This window comes from Chenopodium quinoa, unplaced genomic scaffold (assembly GCF_001683475.1).
Source record: "Chenopodium quinoa cultivar QQ74 unplaced genomic scaffold, ASM168347v1, whole genome shotgun sequence".
In the NCBI taxonomy this organism is placed as follows: domain Eukaryota; kingdom Viridiplantae; phylum Streptophyta; class Magnoliopsida; order Caryophyllales; family Amaranthaceae; genus Chenopodium; species Chenopodium quinoa.
Window position 1 is genome coordinate 4,850,854 of NW_018743574.1, and position 25,568 is coordinate 4,876,421.

At 35.6% G+C, this 25,568-nt stretch overlaps 4 protein-coding genes and 1 non-coding gene across 7 annotated transcripts; all 5 read right to left on the reverse strand.

Annotated features, from left to right (window-relative positions):
* Positions 1-6,502: 6,502 nt before the first annotated feature.
* On the reverse strand, positions 6,503-8,293 carry LOC110682227 (molybdate transporter 1-like). The gene has a single exon (XM_021858500.1). It carries the CDS (start codon positions 8,230-8,232, stop codon positions 6,772-6,774), a length of 1,461 nt encoding a protein of 486 aa, XP_021714192.1. The 5' UTR covers positions 8,233-8,293; the 3' UTR covers positions 6,503-6,771.
* A 673-nt stretch (positions 8,294-8,966) lies between these two features.
* Positions 8,967-13,457, reverse strand: LOC110682226 (probable pectin methyltransferase QUA2). 3 transcript variants are annotated; one of them, XM_021858498.1, is made up of 10 exons: positions 13,310-13,452; positions 12,600-12,733; positions 12,070-12,450; positions 11,853-11,985; positions 11,009-11,249; positions 10,670-10,895; positions 10,358-10,533; positions 9,955-10,258; positions 9,606-9,744; positions 8,967-9,487 (listed from the first exon to the last, which is right to left on the reverse strand). In XM_021858498.1, the coding sequence occupies exons 3-10, from the start codon at positions 12,444-12,446 to the stop codon at positions 9,332-9,334; spliced, it is 1,752 nt and encodes a 583-aa protein (XP_021714190.1). In that variant the 5' UTR covers positions 12,447-12,450; positions 12,600-12,733; positions 13,310-13,452; the 3' UTR covers positions 8,967-9,331. The 3 variants fall into 3 exon arrangements, with proteins under 3 accessions (XP_021714190.1, XP_021714188.1, XP_021714189.1); XM_021858496.1 differs by having other exon boundaries at positions 12,070-12,802; positions 13,310-13,457; XM_021858497.1 differs by having other exon boundaries at positions 12,070-12,758; positions 13,310-13,454.
* A 941-nt stretch (positions 13,458-14,398) lies between these two features.
* TRNAM-CAU lies at positions 14,399-14,483 on the reverse strand. Its single transcript is given in 2 exon segments — positions 14,399-14,434; positions 14,446-14,483. It is a non-coding gene; the product is annotated as a tRNA-Met (tRNA).
* A 173-nt stretch (positions 14,484-14,656) lies between these two features.
* Positions 14,657-16,993, reverse strand: LOC110682568 (linamarin synthase 2-like). The gene is made up of 2 exons (XM_021858923.1): positions 16,474-16,993; positions 14,657-15,729 (listed from the first exon to the last, which is right to left on the reverse strand). The coding sequence occupies exons 1-2, from the start codon at positions 16,991-16,993 to the stop codon at positions 14,771-14,773; spliced, it is 1,479 nt and encodes a 492-aa protein (XP_021714615.1). The 3' UTR covers positions 14,657-14,770.
* Positions 16,994-17,901: 908 nt separating this feature from the next.
* On the reverse strand, positions 17,902-20,027 carry LOC110682228 (gibberellin-regulated protein 14-like). The gene is made up of 3 exons (XM_021858501.1): positions 19,872-20,027; positions 18,709-19,306; positions 17,902-18,417 (listed from the first exon to the last, which is right to left on the reverse strand). Exons 1-3 carry the CDS (start codon positions 19,923-19,925, stop codon positions 18,230-18,232), a joined length of 840 nt encoding a protein of 279 aa, XP_021714193.1. The 5' UTR covers positions 19,926-20,027; the 3' UTR covers positions 17,902-18,229.
* Between the last annotated feature and the right edge of the window lie 5,541 nt (positions 20,028-25,568).

The window sequence follows — 25,568 nt, forward strand, 5'->3', positions numbered from 1 at the left end:
TGCGAATGCGGAATTTTGTATTAAAAAGCAAAGTTTAGAAAAGAATACTAAAGAATTAATATTATTGAGAGTTGATGAAAGAAAGAATGATGAATGAATGAATTGAAAAGAATTGATGAACGATTTGATGCTTGTTGATGAATGATGAAGATAGTTGGTGAATAAAGAGAGTTGATGAAAAATCAGGAAAATTGGTGAATGATGATTGTAGATGATCATGAAAACGGAGTTTTTAATACGATATTTATAGAGAAAATCAGCCAAGAAAGATAATTTAACAAAATAGAGTATGAAGATCGTAAAACAACATTGGCGCCAACCCTGGCTAACTGGCGCCAGACACCAGTGGCTAGCGCCAGGCGCCAATGGCTAGCGTCTGGCGCCAAGCCTGGTTCCAGGCGCCAAGGCCTGGGGTTGGACGCCAAAGTGGTTTTCAACGCGTTTTCGAAAATATGATAAATTTCCTGTACTGGAAGATAAAATAATATAATTTCTTCGAAAATGCTATTTGATCTTGATTAAAACTCTGAAAAGTCCTGATTGAATTAGGAATGAAAAGAACCTTCTAGAATGTTCTAGAAGACTAAAACCATTCTTAATTACATTAGGAATGATAAATTATATTAGGCCCTCCCTTAGATCATTGGGCCGTACATAAAGGTCAAACCGGACCCAGTTCAGTAAATTGGCCATAATTTCCTCAATATTCATCGAAATTGGGCTTATAATATATCGTTGGAAAGGTCTTTGCAAGCCCCATCCAACTACACCACTATTGGACCCATATCATGGACCAACCAAACTGGATTAGCTGTTTTCTTAAAATAAAGCTTTCCAAAACAGGGAGAAGAGAAAAGAAATAAAAACTTTCCGCAACACTAGACCTTCCACACTTTCGTTTCATTCGATTATGATTCGACGTGAAAGGCACTCATCATTGGGTTTGGTTTTGGGGAGACACAAATGGGTGTCTACAAATACCCTCCGAGAGTTCAGTAGGGTGGGTTAAACCATCCAATTTGCCTTTAAACGGCGAATTTACCGGTTTACAACTTGCACCGATTTCATTAACTCAAGCCTACCTCGAACATTTGTGACAACAAATATTAGTCATATATGGTTCCAAACGACATTATATGACCCCGAGATGTATTCACTAGAATTTCAAGACTTTTAGACACCGGGCCCAGAAGATTACTAAATTTCTCAAAAAGCGTGGATATTCACCTTCAATTTTTGAAATTTTAGACTTTTTTTCGCCCGGAAATAAAAATTGTCGAAATGTTTACCATGGTCCATCATACCCACCCGGAGTCCAATTGGGTAGGTATAACCATACAATTTGCCTTTAAACGACCAATTTATCGATTTACAACTTGCACCGATTTCATTATTTCAAGCCTACCACGGACATTTATGATAACATATGGTTCCAAACGGCATTATACGACCCCGAGAAGTATCCCCTAAAATCTTAAGGTTTTTCGACAACGGGCCCCGAAACCTCAAAAGTTACTCAAAAAGCGTGGATATTAAGCCTTTAATTTATGAAATTTTTTACTTATTTTCACCCGGAAATAAAAATTGACGAAATATTTACCATGGTCCCTAATATCCTCCGGCAGTCTCATTGGGTGGGTGGAACCATCCAATTTGCCTTTAAACGACAAATTTACCGATTTACAACTTGCACCGATTTCATTAACTCAAGCCTACCACGAAAATTTATTACAACATATAATAATCAAATATGGTTCCAAACGAGATTATATGACACCAAGATGTATTCCCTGAAATTTCAAGGCTTTTCGACGCCGAGTCACGAAACCTTCAAAATTTCGCAAAATGCGTGGATAATAGTCTTCAATTTTGACTTTTTTCACTCAGAAATAAAATTGCCAAAATGTTTACCATGGTCCCTAATATCCTCCGGGAGTCCAATTGGCTGGGTGGAACCATCCAATTTGACTTTAAACAGCCAATTTACCGGTTTAAAACTTGCACCGATTTAATTAAATCAAGCCTACCACGAATATTTATGACAACATATAATCATCATATATGGTTCAAAACGGAATTATATGACCTCAAGATGTACCCCCTAAAATTTTTAGGATTTTCAATACCGGACCGTAAAAACCTCAAAAATTTCTCAAAAAGCATGGATATTAGCCTTAAATTTTGGAATTTTTTGAATCTTTTTCGCATGTAAATAATAATTGCAGAAATGTTTACCATGGTCCCAAATACGTTCTTGGAGTCTAGTTAGGTAGGTGGAAACATCCAATTTTCCTTTAAATGGCGAAGTTACCTGTTTATAAATAGCACCGATTTCATTAACTCAAGCCTACCACGAACATGTACGACATCATATAATGATCATATATGGTTTAAAACAATATTAAATTAAATGATCTCGAAATTTATCCCCTAAAATCCCAAAGCTTTTCGACACCGGGCCCTGAAACCTAAAAAATTTCTCAAAACGCGTGAATATTAAGCCTTCCATTTTGGAATTTTTTAACTTTTTTTCGTCCGAAAATAAAAATTGTCAAAATGTTTATCATGGTCCGTAATACCCTATGGTAATGCAATAAGGTGGGTGGAACCACCAATTTGCCTCTAAACGACCAATACCGGTTTATATTTTGCACCGATTTCATTAACATACTCAAGCCTGCCACGAATATTTATGACAACAAATAATGATCATTAATGTTTCCAAATGACATTATATGAACCCGAGACATATTTCCTAAAATCTCAAGTCTTTCGAAACCGGGTCCTGAAACCTCCAAAATTTCTCAAAAAACGCATATATTAGTCTTTAATTTTGGAATTTTTTGTTTTTTTTTTTCCCATAAATTAAACTTGACGAAATGTTTACCATGTTCCCTAATATCCTCCGGGAGTTCAATTGGATGGGTGGAACCATCCAATTTGCCTTTAAACGACCAATTTGCCGGTTTACAACTTGCATCGATTTCATTAAATCTAGCATACCACAAACATTTATAAAAACATATAATGATCATATATGGCTTCAAATGGCATTATATGACCCCGAGATGTATTACCTAAAATCTGCAGGATTTTCGACACCGAGCCTCGAAAATTTCAAAATTTCTCAAAAATCGTGGATATTAACCTTAAATTTTGGAATTTCTTTGACATTTTTTGCGATTGTAAATTAAAATTGCCGAAAATGTTTACCATGGTACCTAATATCCTCTGGGAGTCCAATTAGGTGGGTGAAACCATCCAATTTGCCTTTAAATGGTGAATTTACCGGTTTACAATTTGCACCGATTTCATTAACTAAAGACCGCCACGAACATTTATGACAACATATAATGATCATTTATGGTTTAAAACAGTATTATGTGACCCCGAGATGTATTCCCTAAGATTTCATTTCTTTTCGACACTGGGTTCCGTAACCTTCGAAATTTCCAAAAATAAAAAAGCATTGATATTAGCCTTTAATTTTTGAATGTTTTGACTTTTTTTCGCCCCAAAAATAAAAATTTCCGAAATGTTTACCATGGTTCCTAATACCCTCTGGTAGTCCAATTAAGTGGGTGGAACCTTTCAATTTGCATTTAAACGACCAATTTTCGGTGTACAACTTGCACCGATTTCATTAACTCTAGCCTACCCCGAATATTTATGACAACATATAATGATCATATGTGGTTCCAAACAGCATTATATAACCCCAAGATGTATTCTCTAGAATTTCAAGACTTTTCGACACCGAACCCCGAAACCTTCAAAATTTCTCAAAAAGCGTGGATATTAGTATTCAATTTTGGAATTTTTTTGACTTTTTTTTGCCCGAAAATAAAAATTGCCGAAATATTTACCATGGTCCCTAATATCCTCCGGGAGTCCAATTGGGTTGGTGGAACCATCCAATTTTCCTTTAAACAGCCAATTTAATTACCGGTTTACAACTTGCACGGATATCATTAACTCAAACCTACTACGAACATTTATGACAACATATAATGAGCGTATATGGTTCCAAACGACATTATTTGACCCCGAGATGTATCTTCTAAAATATTAATACTTTTCTACACCGGGCCCCGAAACTTCTAAAATTTCTCAAAAAGCGTGGATATTAGCCTTCAATTTTGAAATTTTAAAATTTTTTCCGTCCGGAAATAAAAATTGCCGAAACGTTTATCATGGTCCCTAATACCCTACGGGAATCCAATTGGGTTAGTGGAACCATCCAATTTGCCTTTAAACGACCCATTTACCGGTTTACAACTTGCACCGATTTCATCAATTCAAGCCTATCACGAATATTTATGACAACAAATAATGATCATATATGATTCCAAACAGTATTATATGACCCCGAGATATATCCCATAGAATTTTAAGACTTTTCGACACCTGGCCCCGAAACCTCTTAAATTTCCTAAAAAGCGTGGATAATTAGCCTTCAATTTTGGAATTTTTTGACTTTTTTTTCGCCCGGAAATAAAAATTGGCGAAACTTTTACCATGGTCCCTAATACCCTCTGGGAGTCCAATTGGTTGTGTTGAACCATTTAATTTGCTTTTAAACGACCAATATACCGGTTTACAACTTGCACCGATTTGTCGATTTACATCAGCTAATTTAATTAACTTTCACTGAACCCGACTTGAACCGAAATTGACCCAAACTTGGTTTAACACGTAAAAACCCGAATTTAACCCTACTTGTTACTAACTTGATCTGAATTTAATTCGACTCGTTCCTAACCCGACCCGAATTTAACCCAACCTGTTACAAACAAACCCGACCCGAAATCATCCTGACTTGTTATTGACCTGACCCAAATTCAACCCGACTTGTTATTGACCCGACCCTAATTTTACCATACCTATTACTTACTCAACCTAAAAATTCAACCCGATCTGTTACTAATCTGACTCGATATTAACACGACTGGTTATTGACCTGACCTAATTAAATTCAACCCAAATTGTTCCTAACCCGATTTCAAATCACCTTAAATGCAATTTAGACCACCTTATTATTGTTGATCAAAGCATTTTGTCTAAGGGGACCAAGTCGGTCCAGGCCAGCAAAAGAAAGGAGCATCATCCTCAAATTTAAGAGTTAAATATAGTATATATTTATTGTAAGGTCAAAAGGAGATAATTATCTTCCTAAATTATAGAATATAATTCTCTAGTATATATATTGCCATATATTTTATAGTCAAAGGAAATAATTAGCTTGATAAAAATGATAATTATCTATTAATAGTTAGTTGAACCCGAATATGACCTGACTTGGAAATGACCCGACCTGATTGTAACCTGCAAATTATTGACTTGAACATAACCCGACTTGAATCCGAGAATGACCTGACTTGGAAATGACCTAACCTGATTATAACCCGCAAATTATTGACTTGAACCGAACCCGACTTGAACCCGAGAATGACCCGACTTGAAAATGACCCGACCTAATTATAATCCGCAAATTATTGACTTGAACCGAACCCGACTCAAACTCGAGAATGACCCGACCTGATTCCAACCCGCAAATTATTGACTTGAACCGAACCCGACTCGAACCCGAGAATTATCCTAACCCGTTTTAACCCGTGAAAACCCGAATTAAACCCGACCTATTGTTCACTCGACCCGAATTAACCCGACTTGTTATTAACTCGACCTAAACCCGAACCAAACCCAATAAGAAGTATGACCCGACGACGTGACCCGACTCAAGCATGACCTAACCCAAACCCGACCCGCATAGGTTATGGAATTAATCTGAATTTACCCGACCCGAGTTGACCCGACCCAAACCCGACCCGTTTACCCGAATTGACAGCTCTAATACCCACTACAGTCCTCCACTCTAACAACTGAGCTAAGGTTGGATGTTCTACTTCAAACCACTTATTTCACAATATGGAGTAATACATAATTAACAGCAATTAAGATTCTATTTTCCATTTTTTATTCTTTGTTAAGAGAATTAAACTTAAGATAGAACGTAATGTTGCTTGTGTCAGCTTATGGAAGGTAAACTATTAGCTCTAATAAACTTTATGTATATTTATCGACTTAGATCAGCTATATCACATTATCACAAATTATTAATGGCCACATCATAATCAATTAGGGTTATTCTAATAATTTATTTGACCTTGGCACATCAGTATCATATTATAGACATCATTAGTTTCAACTTTATTTTACAATTGAAGGTTTATCACATAATAAACCCAACCTGAAAATGAATTTGTCACTAGTGAAATTTTTTATCAGCGAAAGTAGGTCCAAAAATCTTATGATATGATTCCCAAGCACACTTCAGAATATCTTAAATTGAGATTTGCTCTGGAAGGCAAGTATGCATGATTAACACATTTGATAGTAATGTTGATTACTTGATTATGTTTGTACCAGAGAGCTAAAGATCGAAAGTGGATCATTAAATCAGAAATCAATAAAAAAAATAAAAAATAAATAAATAGTAATAATAATAAAAAAATAAATCAATAATCAAATAAATTCATCAATCAACATACATCTCACACATAATAAAGATAATAGAACCCACAAATAAAATTGTATCCCACATAATGCTTTTTAGCACTCGTCTAATATTAATTTCTTGTTAAATTTGAGATTACCATACGATAGTAAAGAATTAAATTGTTAGCTTGCGACGATCCAAAATTCACTAGAGCGATGGCTATCCAACAAGAAAACAAGAAACTCCAATATATTACTTTCACCAGTTTTAAACTAGTATGCATTTCTTTCCATCCACAATCTAGGAAAAGATTGTGGCCTGTCCAAGATCCTCAACTTAAGGAGAAAATGAGCGATAATCCCACATAAGAACCCAAGTGATGCCCCTGATCCTACAAGGGTTACAGCAGTCACCAAAAGCATCACAAACGCCTCGGCTTTCGTGTTCATATCCCTACAAGCCATAGCGAGCTCTAGGCCAGCAAATAAAAGTAACACCCCTAAGACTCCTACAGGAAATTGGTCTAATATTTTGACAATTGAACTCCCCAAAACAACACCAATTACCAATTTTCCCATGCCCAAAAGGGCTACACACATTCCACTCCTCCCCCCGAACTTGTATTGCCCCGCGAGACCACCAGCTCCGTGGCAAGTCGGTATAGCACCAAACCAGCACCCAACTAAGTTCATCATTCCAACAGTCACAGAAAGTGATGTCGCCGAAAAATCCTTCCCCGGAAAAAGGTCTGATGACAACTTGCAAACCGCAATAACCGAGTTTAACACAGATAAAGGCAATTGTGGGATTGTACCTTGGATGAACCCTTGTTTCCAAGACTCCTTAGAGATGTTTATAACATGAATAGGAGAAGGTCCAAATTTGAAACCCTTGAACACTTCTTTAGGTCCACTTACAAATGCCAAAATTACCCCTAACAAGAAGATCATAACAGCACTAGGAAGTGAATACAAACCCCTCCTAAAACCCTTACTTCCCAAACCCCTCCTCCTCTCCATCTCATCACCACCACCAGCACCGGCCCCGCTTTCGCCACTCGATTCCAAGTCACACCCACCACCATTCTGTCTATCCTCTCCAGCCCCATTCACAAGAATGATGAAACATGCACAAACAATAGCCAATAACAAACCATCCAAACCCAACCAAGGCCTGTCACCTACACTCTTAGACTTGGCAAAATCCTGCTCTTTTGTTATATACTTAACAGCAGCCATTGCAAATTTCAACCCTTGTGAAACCTGAATCCCTCTAACAACAGATAAAGGAATTAACAGATAAACAAGCTGCATCAATTGTGTAACACCCAATACAAATAAAATTCCTGCTGTACAAATCCCTGCTGCCATAACCTCTGGAATCCCAAAATCTGGATTAGCAATAGCAACTGCTGCAATTGATTTCATAGGTTGAACCGGCATTGGTATGCCATAGATTGCACCAGTAACAATGTTGTAAATACCTGTAAATATAAGGGTAGTACCCAAATCAAGATTTCTTGACAATGTTAAGGCCAGCACTATTGGGATATAAGTGCCCAAATCTCCCATTGCACCATTCAATTCCCCCCATTTTGACCTGAAACTGAGGTTTTCTTTAAGGGTACCCCAGAAATTGTAGGGAAATTTCTGGTGAATTGGGTCTGGAGTTGGGTTTTCTTGGATTTGATGGTTTAAGTTTTCTGAAAGTTGCTGATGAATTTGAGGTTCCATCTGATTTGTTTTTGAGAAAGAACACTTTCTTTTGTTGTTATTTATACAGTATGAGTTTAAAAATGTAAACTTTATTTGTCTTTTAGAGGTATCAGGGGTCATTTATGTTGGGATTGGACCTATAAAATAAGGGCAAATTGATGTCAGTCCTAATCTTGTGGGGGAGGTGATTTCTGAATTTGATGGAGACTTCATAGGTAGTTCTTTTTTGGAGAAATTATGTTTGTGAAATATATTCTCTAATCTACACTGCATGAGTATTCAAGTGCGTTTGGCTTCAATTCAGAAGACAATTTCAATACTTTGTTTCATTTTTGCCATTTGTTTTATTCCCTCTGTTTTACTTTTTGGTGCAAATGTCAACTTCTATGATAGAGATGGACTTGTTTTTGAACGATTGATAGAGATGGACTTAAATTAGGGATAAGATGCCATTCAACTGTTAATTGGCACCTTGTTTGTGGGGCCTCTAAATACGGGTTGCGTTCATTCACACGTCGCCTAGAAAAACCCCAGATGTAACTTATTTTAGGTACAGACGGATTATAATTAGATATTTGATTTAAGCTTGCTGACATTTACTTCAATTTCAGTCTTTATTAGGTACATTATCCACTAAAATATGCAGTACAGCAACAAGGGTCAAGGGTAGCATCATCTAGAACTGATGAAATTATATATGACAGAACTATGAAAAAAAAAAAACTGATGATAAAGGAAGGAAAAGATAAGAGTTAAAGAAAGTTCAATCTGTTTCTATATAATTTGAAATAATACGTTACTCCGTATACAACATACATAGTTTACTGTTATTCAACAATACATATCTGACTTCATATTCTAAAAAAAAAAATGTTCCAATTTCCCGCCGGCACTTCGGTAAAATTTAATGTAATAAATTAGCTATCAGCAATTTCCCATCTCCACCTATCCCCATAAAGAATACAAGTTTAGTATCTTTATAGTCTATACATTAGTTAGGAATCCAACAAAGGCACATACAGAACTATCTCTGTCTTCCCATATGGTCCTTGGTGACCACAGCAACATAATCAAACCAAACACTATCATGCTATGAAAGAGGAGCAACATCATATGTTCATACTTTGTCCCCTGGAAAGGGCTTACGGCATATGAGTACTCTCTCATCAATATTTGCTTCCACATCTACAGTCCGGGCATCCCATCTAAATCTTGTCGCAAGTGTTCTAGCTAGTTCAATCATTGAAGGTGTGTCACTGAATATAACCCAACCCTGGGAAAGGAAAATTTTCAGTACCAGTGGACAGTGGCCAATTTTTTTAGGTAAAGAGAATAGCAAGAAAAACATATAATCATCACAATTTATGATAAAAAATGTGCATTCAGCATACCTCTGGACGAAGGAGTCTGTCTATGTCTAAGAAGAGATCAAGCATTGTGCACTTCCGATGCTGACGTGTCTCAAGTGATAGCAGTCCATCAGCATGGATCATATCATAAGTTCTTGGGTATGATGGAAAAGCTTCACACCTTGAAAAAAAAAAAAAAAATGCAGTCAGAATTTTGAAAAAGGACCGTTAAAATCAATTTTGCACAGTGAATCCACAAATAAGTCTCAGCAATAATCAGTCATAAAGGGCATACTATCAAATGTGAATTATGTATATAGTTTCCAAAGCGAAGAGATTCCCTATTGCATATCAACAAAGAAGTTTTTATCACACAAAGGTTAACACCTACCAATCATGGGATGTGCCTATAAATCCTCTGTCATGGATCAAGGGGAGTGAGTTAGCTGCAGTCATAGGAACCACATTCATGACCCACAGATTTTTCCCTGCTTCCAGCAAGGCATGATTAAATCCACCAAACTGGGCATTCATGTCCAATACATTCCTAAGCATGTTAAAAGGTGGTGAGGGATCCTCATCACCAGGTCTCTTCGGATGGTCAGAGAATATCTGGGGTGACAATAAAGACCAATATTCCTGAATTGCTGACTTCCACTTCAGGGAGTCCACGGAAAACACTTCAGGAAGGACACCTGTTACATATAAAGAAATGCTCGGTGATGATTCTGATGAAACAACACTGCAACGAACTAAGGATTATATATAATAAAAGGAAGAGTTTGATAGCATACCATACATCCTAATTTCACTAGAATTTAGACTTGCTCTAGAGGGCCAAGCTGTGCGTTGTTCAATTGGGATCCATCTTTCACTATGAGTTCCGCCTATGCATAGATGGAGGGGTTGATAGTATGGAGATTCAACATCATAGTTCTTCTCACAGATAGGAGGGTTTGAACTATGCTTCCTGGATGAAACACAAGACAAAAACATAGAAAGATCAACAAAAGCATGAAAATCTTACACGGTAGCATTCATATTATCACATCTAATTGCTCGCTGCAACTCTATTGTGAAACATTATTCTTAGAGACAGAAATTACTTGTGAGCATAACAATTTCTTTGAGTGGTCTTTCTCCAGATAACTGTATCATCTTGCTGTGATAGCATATCCCAGCATAGACTTTCTGCAAATTGAAGGACAAATTGCCATTTCTTTTGATTTTCATTGGTTTCATGTGATCCATGCATACCAGCAACTGGTGAAGTCCAGACAAAATACCCTCCCGGCTTCAGAAGTCGGTCAGCTTCAACTAGAAAAATCCCATCTGCATAACAAGGCATATTAGGTCTTTTTTTTTCATCCAAGGAGTCTACTCTTTCGAGTCTTTTTTTTTTTTTTTTTTTTTTTTTTTGGCCAGGGGAAGGGGGTAATGATTACCTTTTTCATCCCAGTCAATACCACATCTCGCACAATGCAACATGTCAAAGGAAAGTGATGAGAAAGGCAGCCGCTTTGAACTGAAGGAAGCAATCATTGCAGGGAGACCTCTTTCAAGTGTTAACTGAACTTGACTACCAGAAGGTTCATAATTTGCAATACACATCGTCAACAAATTTCGTGAAAAGAGATGGGCGCCAAAACTACCATAGCCACACCCAATGTCCAAAACAGATCTTATCTGAAAGACAAGATTAACAGAAAAAAGTTAAATTTATAGGGCAGGAATCTGTTCAAATTGGACTAACAGCTACGAAGTAAAAATTAAGAATAAGCCATGCAAATTTGTTTAAAGTTTTCCTCAGCTACACAGAGAAAAAGAACTGATTACACTAGCCAGAAAGGTAGAGGTATCAGTAATGCAGTTTAACAATCTTTCATATACTGAATTAGTCAATCATTAATATTTAAGATAGAGTAGAAATTTTAAATCAATCCAACACCTTGCAACTGTGAAGACTTAACAAAAATTATGATACTGCCAGACACATTCAAGATGTTATCATTGATCAGTGCCAGCCAAAATATTGAGGTGTACATCTACATCCTCTCCAACAAATAAACAATTGTTTGATTCCAGCTACATAAAAAACCAAAGTTACATGCTGAATCATCGAAAGATAACTATCACATTTTTCAACTTACTCTTTATTGTAGGCAGAGGAGTTTTCCTTCTAAAAGTTCAAGCAAGTCTCATACGATTTAACTTGAGAGAAAGTGTTACTAACATACAACATAAATTTTGATAGCTACGATATTGTGGGGAATAGAGGTTGGAACTTACTCCTGCTTGATTGAAGTCAGACACACTTCTGAGACCAATCATGTCTGCAATTTGATGTGAGTAGTCGTCAACTCCATCAAACATGAGAGAGTCTGAACGAAATGATATCTGGTCGTCTTCCAACATCATCAACCTGCAACACAGGTTATAGGACATAAATACACTTCACGTCTTCATTAAACTAGAAACACAAAAAGCTCCTCCTGCCCCCACTAACCTCTTTGTCACGGCTCCAGAAGTCAAAACCTCTTGAGCAGAAATCTTCACATTAGCATACCAAATCACATCCCTACCAGAAGGCCACCTAAGAGGTAACCTATAATTCCTCGGTGGAAGAACCACGCAATTCAGCCTTGAACCCCTTTCACACTGACGTTCCAAGTAGGAGTTCCCAGCATTTTCAGAAGTGTTAAAGCAAGGCACATAATTTTCAAACTCCTGAGAGCAAAACTCGATTTCTTTGACCCTTGAGGAGCCAAGAGAAAGCTCTTGAATATCCGAAAAGTCAGAAATGAGCTGTTCTTGGAGCTGTATCCACCAGTAACCACCAGCAACGTTATCTACGCGTAATGGTTTATTCGTGATAGAAACCATCCGTCTAATAGATGTAAGAAGCACAAAGAATGCTATTAGAGCTACAGCTAGCTTAAGAACAAAACTACATAAATTATGCTGCAATTTTCCTTTTCCATTCCCACCACCAACTTTTTCTACTCCAAAAAAATGATCATCAACTGCATTACATACATAATCAGAAATGCTCGCCTTACACGAATCGCCCTTCTCTTTATCTTTCTTCCTTGCTATATCATTCTCTAAATCACCAACAACAAGGTCAGCCTCCCGTAATCGTCCACTAGATCCGGCTCGATTGTGTGGGCCTACCATTGATCAGTGATTATTCTCCTACAGAACTAATCTGTTACCAGAGTTGACAATCCTACCAAAAGCTGAAAAACAGAAAAAAAAAAAAAAAAAAAAAAAGCAAACTGTCCTGTGATTCAATACTGATCTAATAGCTCATTTGATCCAGTTCATATATTCTGAATAACCAACTATTAAAACAGCATCATATAAACCCTAAATTGTGTATATAGCTAACAATTCAAAAACTGAACTTGTTAATACCATATTACAAATCGTCTTACTCTAAATAATGGGAATTTGTTAGATTTTGATTCTAACAAGCAAATAATACAGAATTTGAATATTAATCCAAAACAAAAGCAGGTTAGCAACAAGTAGAAGTAGATAATACAAGTATACAACAATTGAAATTTATAGAAGTTGGATCAAATCAAATGAGGGAAAAATTAAGCAGATCAAATCATAAATTAGTAAATGGGTGAAAGTAAAGTTGCAGTGATTGAATTAGTAATTTAGTATTGAGTTAGTTAACAAGATCTTAAATTTTGTATGGAGAAATAAACGACAATGAAGAAGGATGAAGAAGAAACCTGCAGTTTCAAAAAGACGTTAAAGAAGTGAGGGACGGTGCAATGGGTCGCGCTCTTATGAAAAGTCGGCAGTCACTACGCTAGTGTTTAGCAATAGGAGTTGAATATAACGAGTGAGTATGAATCTATGATTTGTGACTTCTATTACTCCCTACTTCTATTTGGTAGAACTAGCGATAACGAGTAGTTTTAGCGGTCGAGTAGTATGTAGTTGTTAGAGTAGTGAGTAGTTAGGTTAATAACTAGTGGGTAGAGGCTATATTACAATCTTATGGTTAATAATATGAGCGCTTGGCAAAAATAGCGGTTGAAGTGTTAATACGATAAAAATACATGCATAACAATTAAAAAGTAAACAAAATTTATCAAACGTTACCCCCGCTACCTTTCAAATGCTAATATTTTCAACGGTTAACAAAAGCTACTTAAACGATACCTTTACCACTATCCGCGACATAAAACGCTATCTTTACCACTATCCGCGACATAAAACGCTATCTTTACCACTATCCGCTACATAAAACGCTACCTTTACTATTTTTTCCTACTAGTGTTTTGACTTGGTCCAAACGCTAACTGCTACCTTAAATGCTACCGTCAAACAGGGTCGTAGTCATTATAATTGTTGATTTTATTATGAAAAAAACATGTTAGCTAGATAGAGTTGTTGATCTATTTACAATTTTTCGATAGCTCAGTTTACATACTAAATTAGCATGTACGGAAGATTAAAAAAAAACTATAAAACTAACAAGCAAAAGTCGGAAAATTGGCAATTTATTTTCAATATTAATTTTGAACATTAATATCTTTAGTATTTTGGGTATCAATTGTTAATTTTTCTAGGTAAATTAGATGATCAAAGCATTTATGAAAACTTAATCAATAAAAATTTGAAACTACTTGTATTTGGTGTTACACTAAAAATTCCTAGTAAATGGGAGGCAGATCTAGGTACTCTGTCTAAATTTATTCTTCACATGTTGCGCATTAAAAGACACTCGCAACATTGCCGGAGTATAAATTTTCAATTCCAAAGCTTATTAGTACAAGAAATCTGCTGAAGAGCAAAATGAATTTAACAAAAATTGGGGTGAGAGAGGCTCGAACTCTCGACCTCAGGATTACTCAGAAGCTATGAGACCTACGCGCTAGCCAACTGCGCCACCACCCCGCTTATTGTTCTCATTTGCGAATTTTAATACTGGTACCATGTATAACGTTTTGATTTTGCATGTTTCAATAATTTTAATTGAGTTTTCAGTATCTATGCAAGATAAACATTTGATATAAAATACTAATATGTAGTATTACACAATCTTGTGCAATACCATATAAAATCAATAATAAAGAAAAAATTCATGGTGCATTCACATATTTCATACTCATATTACATAACAAATTGGTCTTATAGTACAATCTCACTAGTTCGTCACTGAACTAGGCTAATCATAGATTTTTTTAACTAATCGATGCATCACAATGAAGAGCCTCTTTGATAAGCCTCTCAAAATTATCAAAGGATGAACCTCCAACATTGGTAGCCTCCTCGGCTTTCTCTTGCCAACCCAAAGCATTTTTTCTTAACTTCTCCCCTTTCTTTCCATCCATCATTTCTCTAACCAAATCCTCAATCTCCTTTCTCTTAACCTCTTGATTAACCTCTAGCCCAACCCCCCACTCATCATCCAAACACGCGTACCTACAGTTCGTGGGTTGCTCAAAAAAGAACGGCCAACAAATAACAGGCAAACCACCTCTACACACAGCCTCGAGCAAAGAATTCCATCCACAATGTGTCAAGAAAACACCAACCGCGAAATGAATCAACACTTGCTCTTGTGGACACCAACTGACCACCAATCCTCTATCCCTAATCTCATCAAAAAATTCCTTAGGCAATAACTCAAATTCCTCCATGCTAACAACATCCGGACGTAGGACCCACAAGAATGGGTGCTTGCTATTGGCTAAACCCCATGCAAATTCAACAACATTTTCCTTAGACATTGTAGTAACACTACCATAGTTTACATACACAACTGATTTGGGCTTTCTTTGGGCCAACCACTCAAGACATTGGATATCATCTTTCCATAAAGTGGGCCGAAATGACTTTAATGGGCTTTCAGGTACATGCTTTTGCTCTAGTATTGGAAGTGGGCCAATTGTGTAGACTTGAGGGGAGATATTTGATTTAATGGCCTCTAAAACTCGTTGCTCGAATGAATCGAAAGTGTTGAATATTAAGGCAGATGCTTTGAGACCGCTTTGAACTTGTTCTTTTTGAAATGTGAAAAGAATTTCATCTTCATTTGTGATTCTCATAAGAGATGGAAGATCTCCAAGGCGCATGTTCTCCATGCCCGGGATCCAATTCACTGGCGTGTTTAAGGTTCCGTCGTGCTTGTACTTTTCATCTACGAGCATCACAAAATAAAAATTAGACCGATGATTTACTCCTCTCTATATATCCAGATTTAGTTATCACATTTATTTAACTTTCTTAGACGTTGAGTTGTTCACAACTTTAATATTATATATTGTGAAATTGTAATATACTGAATTCGTATGATATTTGAAAACCCTAAAACAATCCGTTGTAATTATATGAAACTTCTTGTCAAACATAGCCTAACATTTAATATAAATTAACAGTTTGTATATTTAAAACTCTTTGGCCTCCATGTGAAGAAAAGTAACAAAAAGAACTTCATAGGACCAAACATTAAGGTTGCATATGTAATGTTTAAATAGATTATCAGATTCTTATCACATCTTACGTGTAAAATAATTAAATATTTCAAATATGTTTTTCAATACTATTTTGCATCTTATCATGATTGTGATATGTAAAGACTTATGCACTATACAACAAAATACAAGGTTGAATAATCACCACTTCATACCTTACACATTATCTATAGTACTCCACATTATCTATAGTACTATTTGCCTATTTACTATAGTCCTAATTAACAAATTATTGATAAAACACTTATCATTCCTAGTTATTATTTGTTGGTCAGAATCATAAATCGTTAATTACTTATACATAGATAAACACGGTGGTTCCAGATCATGCAATAATCACGAGAGTCAATTTTCTTTTTCTTTTTTTTTTTTTTTTTTGTTTTTTTTTTTAGTCAATTAAATTTACTAACCTTTAAAGGGAATAATTCCCCTTTCAAGAAGTTGAGGATAATAAAGATAACCCAAGAAACCACAAGCAGAGGCAGTCCATAATTGGAAATCCGGAACACCAATCTCTCTAGCAGCTTCAACAACACCACCCAACAACCCATCAGCAATGACACATGTCATCGGAGGAACACCAGCCTTGGCTCGTATCCTCGCCAAGAGCTCACGAGAAGCAGGCAAACAATTGTCACGCAGAGCATAACATAGAGTAGGAGGGTCTTGGGTTGCATCACGATTGGACGGTGGTAATCCATCATCCATACTTTCAAACTTGAAATCAGGAAAACAGTTGACCCACTCATCATCATCATCCAACGGTGATGAACCCTTGTTGGCCTTGATCAGACGGTTGTGATTAAAGTGGGTGTTAACGAAGGTTATGTAGAAGCCTCTAGAATGTATGAGTTTGGCTAATTGCATCATAGGAATTAAATGACCTTGTGCTGGAAAAGCTACACATACTGCGTGAGGCTTGTTTTTCATTTTTACTAACAATATAATTTTATGGTTGTTAAAGTTTTGAGGGTTCTTTAGCTTAGCTTTATTCACTATTTATGTATATATATTCTTGTAGAATGTAGTATATCAAAGAGTAGTAGACATCAATAATGGAGTATATATGATAAAAATAATTAAGGTCGTTTTTACTCTAATTTAATATAATTTCATCTTAATCACGGCGTTGTTAAAGTCATTTGAATCTCCTTGCCTCTATGTAGTCATCCAAATCATAATTAGCTAGTTTTAATTTCTTTAACATCATTGTTTTATTTATTAGTGTAATTGTTGTCGAATATTGACGATTGATGCATGATTTTAATATTGTTAGACATCAGCCGCCTACTCAATACGATGTAGGGTAGATCCAATTAATTTAAACTGAAATGACAATAGATATAAAATCCGGGTTGAACCAAACCCAATCAATCAAGCAGATTATAACCGGTTGTATAACTAAAATTGTAATTACTCGTGAGTCAAGACTTTAAAGTTTAACTATTGTATAGATATCTAATTTGGTCATCATATATATGGTCCAAAAGTGACATTAACAATGAGAAGACAAGTTTGACACGAAGGTATATATTAAATATGATGGGTGTTCTTCATTGTATGAAACTTTAGTCGATTTTTAAATGTGGTTAATGTTTTATTGCTTGGTCCCCAATGTAAATATTCATTGCATAGACGTCGTCAGTTGTACATCATGTGTAATTAATCAATCTACATTTTCACAATTATACAGATTAAAAATTAGCTAATTTTAACATCTGAAATATAATTGAGCTTAAATTAGTTTAGATTAACACTAATCAAGTACGAAAAATCCCTCCAAAAAAAAAAAAGTACGAAAAAAATATGAAATATAGGAATTGGACCATATGATAAACTTAGGGAAAAACTACACTTCATTCAATTATTGTTTAAATTAAAGCAAGAGCTAGTACAACAGACTAACTAGCTAGGAAGTAAGAGCACTGCTATAGGACAATTAATTGAGATAATCTCCAATTAATTAGTGCATGTTACCACCTTGATTGACAAGTTTATATATTTTGACGTACTAATTATATGAAAGGATTAGAAATGGAAGTAACTAAAATAAAGTTCCAAGAACTTAATTATGTTGCTAACATAGTACGTGCGGAGTACATATATAATTGTAAAATTGTAGTTTTACGTTGAAACAAAGTGGTGTTGGATTAATGTATGATGCATTTAAGGGCACTTGACGGTAACACCGTGGTAGACGATGTCGTTCCAGGATGGGCAAGTGACGGCAGGGCCGGGAACACATTTAGAGTTTGCTATACAACATTGACTGCATATCCTCACACACATCCTTGTCCTTCCGACGTAAGCGGGGGAAGCTTGGCACCTCTTAAAGCACTCCGTTGGGCAGAACCCTAACATATTCCAAACACACATGACCATGTTAGTGATGTTACCTTAATTGTGTTAATTGAATACGTTAACAATAAAGTTATATAGTCATAGAGATGCAAGATTAAATATAATAGATCCAAAATTACAAACAATTTGAATCTTTTTTATTTTTATTTTTTTGTACTCTCCTTATTGAATACTTCTTTTGAAACATTTATTAGAAGCCAAATTATGTTCTCTAAATTAAATAAATATGTTCAGTATGAGATATACAATAAAATTCAATTAAAAGAGCTTGTAACGTAACATACCGTGGTTGTAAGGAGTTGCCGGGGTAGGCGTGTAAGTTGGGGGAGTAGAGGTAGTTGGAGGAGAGGATGGAGTTTGTGGTGGGGGGGAGGTGGTGGTTGGGGGAGTTGCGGTTGTTGGGGGTGTGGCTGGAGTTGTAGGAGGTGTATCGGGAGTGTAGGTTGGGGGGGTGGCGGTAATTGGGGGTGTGGCAGTGGTTGGGGGAGTTGCGGTGGCTGGGGGTGTGGCTGGAGTTGTAGGAGGTGTATCAGGAGTGTAGGTCGGGGGGGTAGCGGTTGTTGGGGGTGTTGCGGGGGGAGTGGAAGTTGTTGGGGGAGTTGCGGTTGTTGGGGGAGTGGATGGGGTGTAGGTTGGGGGTGTGGAGGTGGTTGGAGGGGTGGCGGGGGTTGGGGGAGTTGTGGGAGGAGTGGTTGGAGTGTAGGTTGGGGGAGTGGCGGTAGTTGGAGGAGTGGTTGGTGGGGTGGAGACCGGTGGAGTTGCGGGAGTTGGAAGAGTGGCAGTTGGTGGAGTGGCAGGAGTAGAGGGAGTGGTTGGAGCCGTTGGTGGGGTGTAGACTGGGGGAGAAGTGTGAACTTCAGGTGGTGGACAATTAGCGTACACCTGCATACAAAAATTTATAGTTTTAGGAAAAAAATATACATCAACTCAAGGAAGTTATGTTAAGAAAACCAAGCAAGGATAAATCATTTGTGTATATGCATAAAAAAGAATTATATATGCGTATGACGTGTGAACAAAAATTGTTATGCACTTCATTTTATGTGAATAGTATTGTCCCTTGAATTCAATGACTATATAAGTGACACTTAGGGCTGATTGAGTGAACTGAACTGAATATTTTATGAGAGAAGAAAATTAAGAATTGAATTGAATTGAATATTTTATGAGAGAAGGAAATTAAGAACTGAACTGAAAATAATATGAAGAAAACACACCCTTATATTAATTATAAATATATGCTTCTCTTTCAAAAAAAAAAAAAAAGTGTTTTGCACTACTATATAACCAAGCATGCACGTTTAGATTGCCCCTATTGATCACTTTTCATTGCATAAATATGATATAAAATGTATGCCTATACTAAAAGAAAAATGAGCGTATCAAAAAAGTTTGCAATGTTTTTATAAATGCATTATGAGAAATGAAATTATGCATTTATCAATACCTGGGTGGATACGAGAAGGAAACAAGCGAACAAAAAGGAAGTTTTCAAAGCCATTGTAATTGGCAATTCAAATGGCTATGAAAAAATAATTATAAGGAATGAAGAAGCTTGGTATAGGCTAAGGATTTGGAATTGATATGTAAAATGGAAAAGGAGTGAGCTATTTATAGGGAGTGAACATTGAATAGACCGATCTTTCACGTACAGTTGTGCATTAATGAATGAAATTTTCTTTCTAATTTTACTTACAAGATTTATTAAGGGAAGCAAGTCGTAAGTTTCATTCATTAAGTAATGAAGCTCAAGTCAACCCTTCATTGGCTTCCACAATATTATGGGAGAAATTTCTCCCATGCATCGCTCGCAATCTGATTTTGATTACAAGCAGTTTGATTAATTACTTTAGGCGAACAACTTGAAGTATATGCACACATACAAATCTCATGATACGTTACATGCATACAAATCTCATGATACGTTACATACATACATATAAATATCAAAACTAATTCAATTTTCTTGAGCTTTAGGTAATTTTTTCTTATTTTTGATGATTTGGTATTAAGGGGTACGGTTTCTTGTAAAGATTCAACCAATACAAATCTTTTGCTCTTATACTGATCTATTTAAATTGATTGCAACGTTACTATTTTACATTATTCATGCACACTATTTGATCTTTTGTGATGAAGTATATTAATTTACATTTCAACTACATTGTAAATACTATAATGTAGGATTTTTTAACAAAACGGCTAGTTTAACAAAAATATTTACCAAAACGGCTAATTATAAATTTTAATTCCTAAACTAGCTAATTTATTAACTTAGATATATCAGATTGTATACATGCATGTGAGAGGGTACGGGTGACACTCTAGCAAGTATTCAAACTAAAGGAAAGTTGAATCCATTCACGTAAGTGACGGAAATAGTCAAAAATAGTGATTATTGTTAAATCTCAATGCATACTTTAAATCTAGCTAGTTAACTTGTAATGTGTATTTGTGTTAATAAAACCCACTTTCATCCGTCATAACAGGATCATGTTAAGGGTGCGTGCGGCATTAAATACAATCATTAAATTCAGTTTTCTTGGATTTCATGCGATGCGATCGATCTTGCACCGAATAAAAGGCTCATATCCACGTGGCTACAAATTAAACTAGGTTATGCTACAACTAACTTGATAGTTTATCTTAAGCATAACTAGCGTTCTGACCCGTGCAATGTACGGTTTATTAATAGGTATACAATATATATGATTATTTTTAATATATTTATATTGGCAAATGAATAGTTTATAGAGGAGAAGAGGTAAGGATGTCAATGGGGCGGGGCGGGGTGGATGTTAGCCTTCCCATCCCCATCCCCACCTAATATTTTCATCCCCATCCGCATCCCCGCGGTGGGTCCGATTTTCATCCCCATCCCCGCCCCACCGGGTACAACTCCAAAACCATCTCCGCCCCACCCCCCCACTTGGATATCCATTCTCACCTAATCCCCACCAAAGACCCGCCTAATCCCCACCCAAGATCCACCTAATATCCGTATCTCAAATAGACATTCTTACATAATTTATAAGAAGTATAAAATAAAACATTCTATACACATTTTTGTGTTATAATTAATATTGTATTTCATGTAATTATTTTATAAATAGAATAAAAGTATGTAATTTTCCTTTAAAAGATATATAGATGTGGGTATGAGTTGGGGATGGGGCGGGTACGAAGTGGGCAGGTACGAAGTGGGGCAGGTGGGGCGGGTACAACTTAAAATCCACCCCCGCCCCATCACCCATGGCGGGTATGGTTTTTATCCCCATCCCCGCCCCACCACCCGCCAAACCGAGACCCATCCCCGCCCCATTGGGGCGGGTCTCCTACTTGACCCGCCCCACTGACATCCCTAAGAAGAGGTGAAAATTAAATGCAATTGTAGTAGAAATTAAACTGGAGGAAAGTGAACCAAACAGCCTTCAATCATTATACATGTATTGAATTAATTTTTTTTTTCATATGAGAAAAGGGATTAAAAAAAATAAAGATTAAAAGAGGTGACATGTGGCATTGGAGGAAAAAAAAATGAAATGTACATGTGGCATTATAAGGATGATGGTTTTTGTTTTTAAATGAGTTAAGCACAAAGTTGGGGTCTAAGTTTTTTAAGTTTTTCACCTTTTGGGACCTGAGTTTTTTTTTTCACCTTTTGGGACCTAGAGTTAAGAATCCGGCAAGTTAACTCACATTTAACTCACCTGAGAAAAACTTAGTCCCTTAGCACTCATTTTAGGGTAAAAAACATAATCCCTTCCTTTTTTAAAAAAAAATACAACATAAATGTTGTCAAACCAAAAAATACGGTTGAATCGTTAATAAAAAAATTTTAAAAAATAAAATTTTATAAAAATATTTATAAAAAATCAATGGTGATCTTCTAATGATGTTGATTCCTTAACTTTGTGTTGGGAATATAGGAAAATATATTATTGTGATATATTTTCCATATATATCTTATGATATTATATTTAGGATAATAATATATCTTAGTGATATTCTAAGATAGATTTATGGAAGTTTATATGATAGAGTTTATATTGTGTAGGTTATCTTATGTAGGCTATAAATATTAGCCAAGATCATCAATACAATTAAAACTATTCTCTCATAAATAATATGTCATGGTATCAAGAGCAGGTTAAATCTTAGGACCGTTCACACAAATTTTCTCCCTGCCGGTGGGTTAGAATATTAAACCCACCGGTGGGATTCATAAATTTGCTTCCGCTATGCAATAGTATTGCTCTTTGAAATTTCTATTTTTTTTATTTAATCTTTTTTTTTTTTGGAATAACCATGTGATATGTGATCAATATGAATGGTCATATGTGATTTGGTTAGGTTGTAGTGTTTGAGTGTGCTTCCTCCATTATTGCATCTCCAAGGAGATGAAGAAAAGCCACGTTTGGCGTATTATTTATTATTTAAAAAAAAAAATTGCAAAAGAACACGGACACCAGCAAAGGGCCTGGCAAAGAAGATCACGGACACCAGCAAAGGGCCGTGGCAAAGAAGATTACGGACACCATCAAAGGGCCGTGGCAAAGAAGACCACGGACACCAGCAAAGGACCGTGACAAAAGACCACGGACACCAGCAAAGGGCCGTGACAGAAGACCATGGACACCAGCAAAGGGTCGTGGTAGCAAAAGTTCTTTTTTTTTAAATAAAAAAAAATTGAAGGCGACATCAACAGAGTAGTGCAACTCGATCAACTTCAACAAAGTGCGAATTTCCAATCATAACGTTCGTGTTACTGCCGTTACGATTGCGGGAGGGTGTTGGGAATATAGGAAAATATATTATTGTGATATATTTTCCATATATATATCTTATGATATTATATTTAGAATAATAATATATCTTAGTGATATTCTAAGATAGATTTATGGAAGTTTATATGATAGAGTTTATATTGTGTAGGTTATCTTATGTAGGCTATAAATATTAGCCAAGATCATCAATACAATTAAAACTATTCTCTCATAAATAATTTGTCACCTTATTGCAATTTCTTTAAAAAAATTAAAACTTAATGCAATTTCTCCTTCAGCATTTGGGCAGCCATCTTCACTATTCCCAGCAACCCCTACGACCTTCACCTTCCCAAAATCACCCAACCATTGCAGCACCACCTCCAAGTTCTCCAACCACCGTCCACAACGCGTTCAGCAACCACAAATCGCACCAATTTCGATTCAACTATCAAATTTTAAGGGGGTTTTGAGCTTCATCTTCGTCATCGTCATCGGAGTCGTTGTTGGTGGATGCTTTAGCTTCTGTAATATCGGATCTCGTGCGGCATAGTTTGTGAATATATATAAATTGAATAGCAAAATAATATTAGTGTAAAATGGCATGATATACGTAATTTGTTTAAATTGTATGCATGATTCCGTCATAATTATAACTACATTTCAGCACACTAAAAAAGGAACGCTTGAGCAACACTAAGAGAAGAGAGGGTGTTAAATTAAAAAAAAAAAAAAAAAAAAAAGTAAAATTAGTGTCATCTATGAGTATCTAATTATCTATAGGGGACTAAGTTTTTTTTACCAACTTTTTAGGGGACTATGTTTTTTTAACTAAGGGACTAAGTTTTTAACCCAAGTCAATTAAATTTTGACCGGAATTTGCATGTGAGGTCCCAAATGGTGAAAAAAAAAAACATAGGTCCCAAAAGGTGAAAAACTTTAAAACTTAGACCTCATATTTATACTTAACTCGTTTTTAAATACTAAGTATAGATAGATATAGATTAGCAGCTACTCCTTCTGTTCTTATTTGAGAATTGCTTGGGTCGAGACGTCAAGTCTTCTATGGCTATGACGAAAGAGACCCTTCTTTCCAAGGTTTCAAGTTTTGACTGATATTTGTGGAGTTGGATTCTGTTTCCATTTGTTGATTACGTTTGAAATCTTTATGTAAGAGAAAGATTGATTATTAAAGCGTAACCAACCAGAAGAACACAGGGTGTAATTTAATCAGCTTTATTTCTTGAATTACAAGTTAAAGTTTTTAAAAATTACAAGTATACCAATAAAGATGATTTGTTTTAATGGGTTTGTCACTTTGTCGCACTTCTCTAATATGAGCTGGTTAATGGTTATAGTCCATTTTACACGGTATAGTAACCCTGAACTCAATGACTATATTAGTTATAAGAATATCAACTTGTCCACTTTTTTTTTTTTTTTTATTTATTTATTTTTATTTTTAAGAATTATGGACTGTACATACATTAATTCAATCACGAGTAGTTATATATTAAGAGAATAGTTTTGCACTTCTAGAAGAAAATAAATTATTATATGTATCACTATTTTTTTTACAGTATTGTTATAGGTTATTTGCTATGTTACCATTGTATAGTAGCTTTGAAGTAGCTTGTAAATGTTCGGAATAAAGATTAGTTGATTAAATAGCCGATATATAATCGTATGAGTTTAGAGCACTCACATCAGTGAGCATTTTTTTGCTCATGAGCAAAAATGGTGAGCAAATTTGTTAAAAATAGTTCCTCATCAATGAGCATATTGAAAAATGCTCATGAGCATTTCTGATTTTGCTCATCCTATGAGCAAATTTGAGGATGAATAGTAACTACGTGGGGCCCAGCAACTCTCCAATGTCCCTGTCAGCTTCTTCCTCTAATCAGCAAATATTACCCTTTTTAAACGGTAATTAATTTAAAACGGCTATTTTAGTCGATTTATAATTAAAAAAAAAATCATCAACAGTTATAATTTTTTTTTTCTCTACAAATAGAGATCCATTTTGACATATTTTGGTATAATTTCAAAAATCACAAAAACACTCTATATTATTCTTACCCCCATTTCTAGTGAGATTTATAATTTATAATTGTTTAGCGATTAAAATTCAATATTATTAATTAATATTTAATAATTGTATTAAGTGAAATAATAGTATAATTGTAATTAGTAGCACTGAAACTTCATTTAACCAAAAACATAATTAATAATAATATGGTGATGTGTAAGAGAGAGAAATGTTGGTGGGGTATGTGAAAAAGTAGGAGAGAGATTGATGAACAATTTTTTTTTGCTCACTAGTGGGATAAAATTTGCTCACAAAAAATGATCATGGTTGGCAAGAGAGAGAAAGTGGC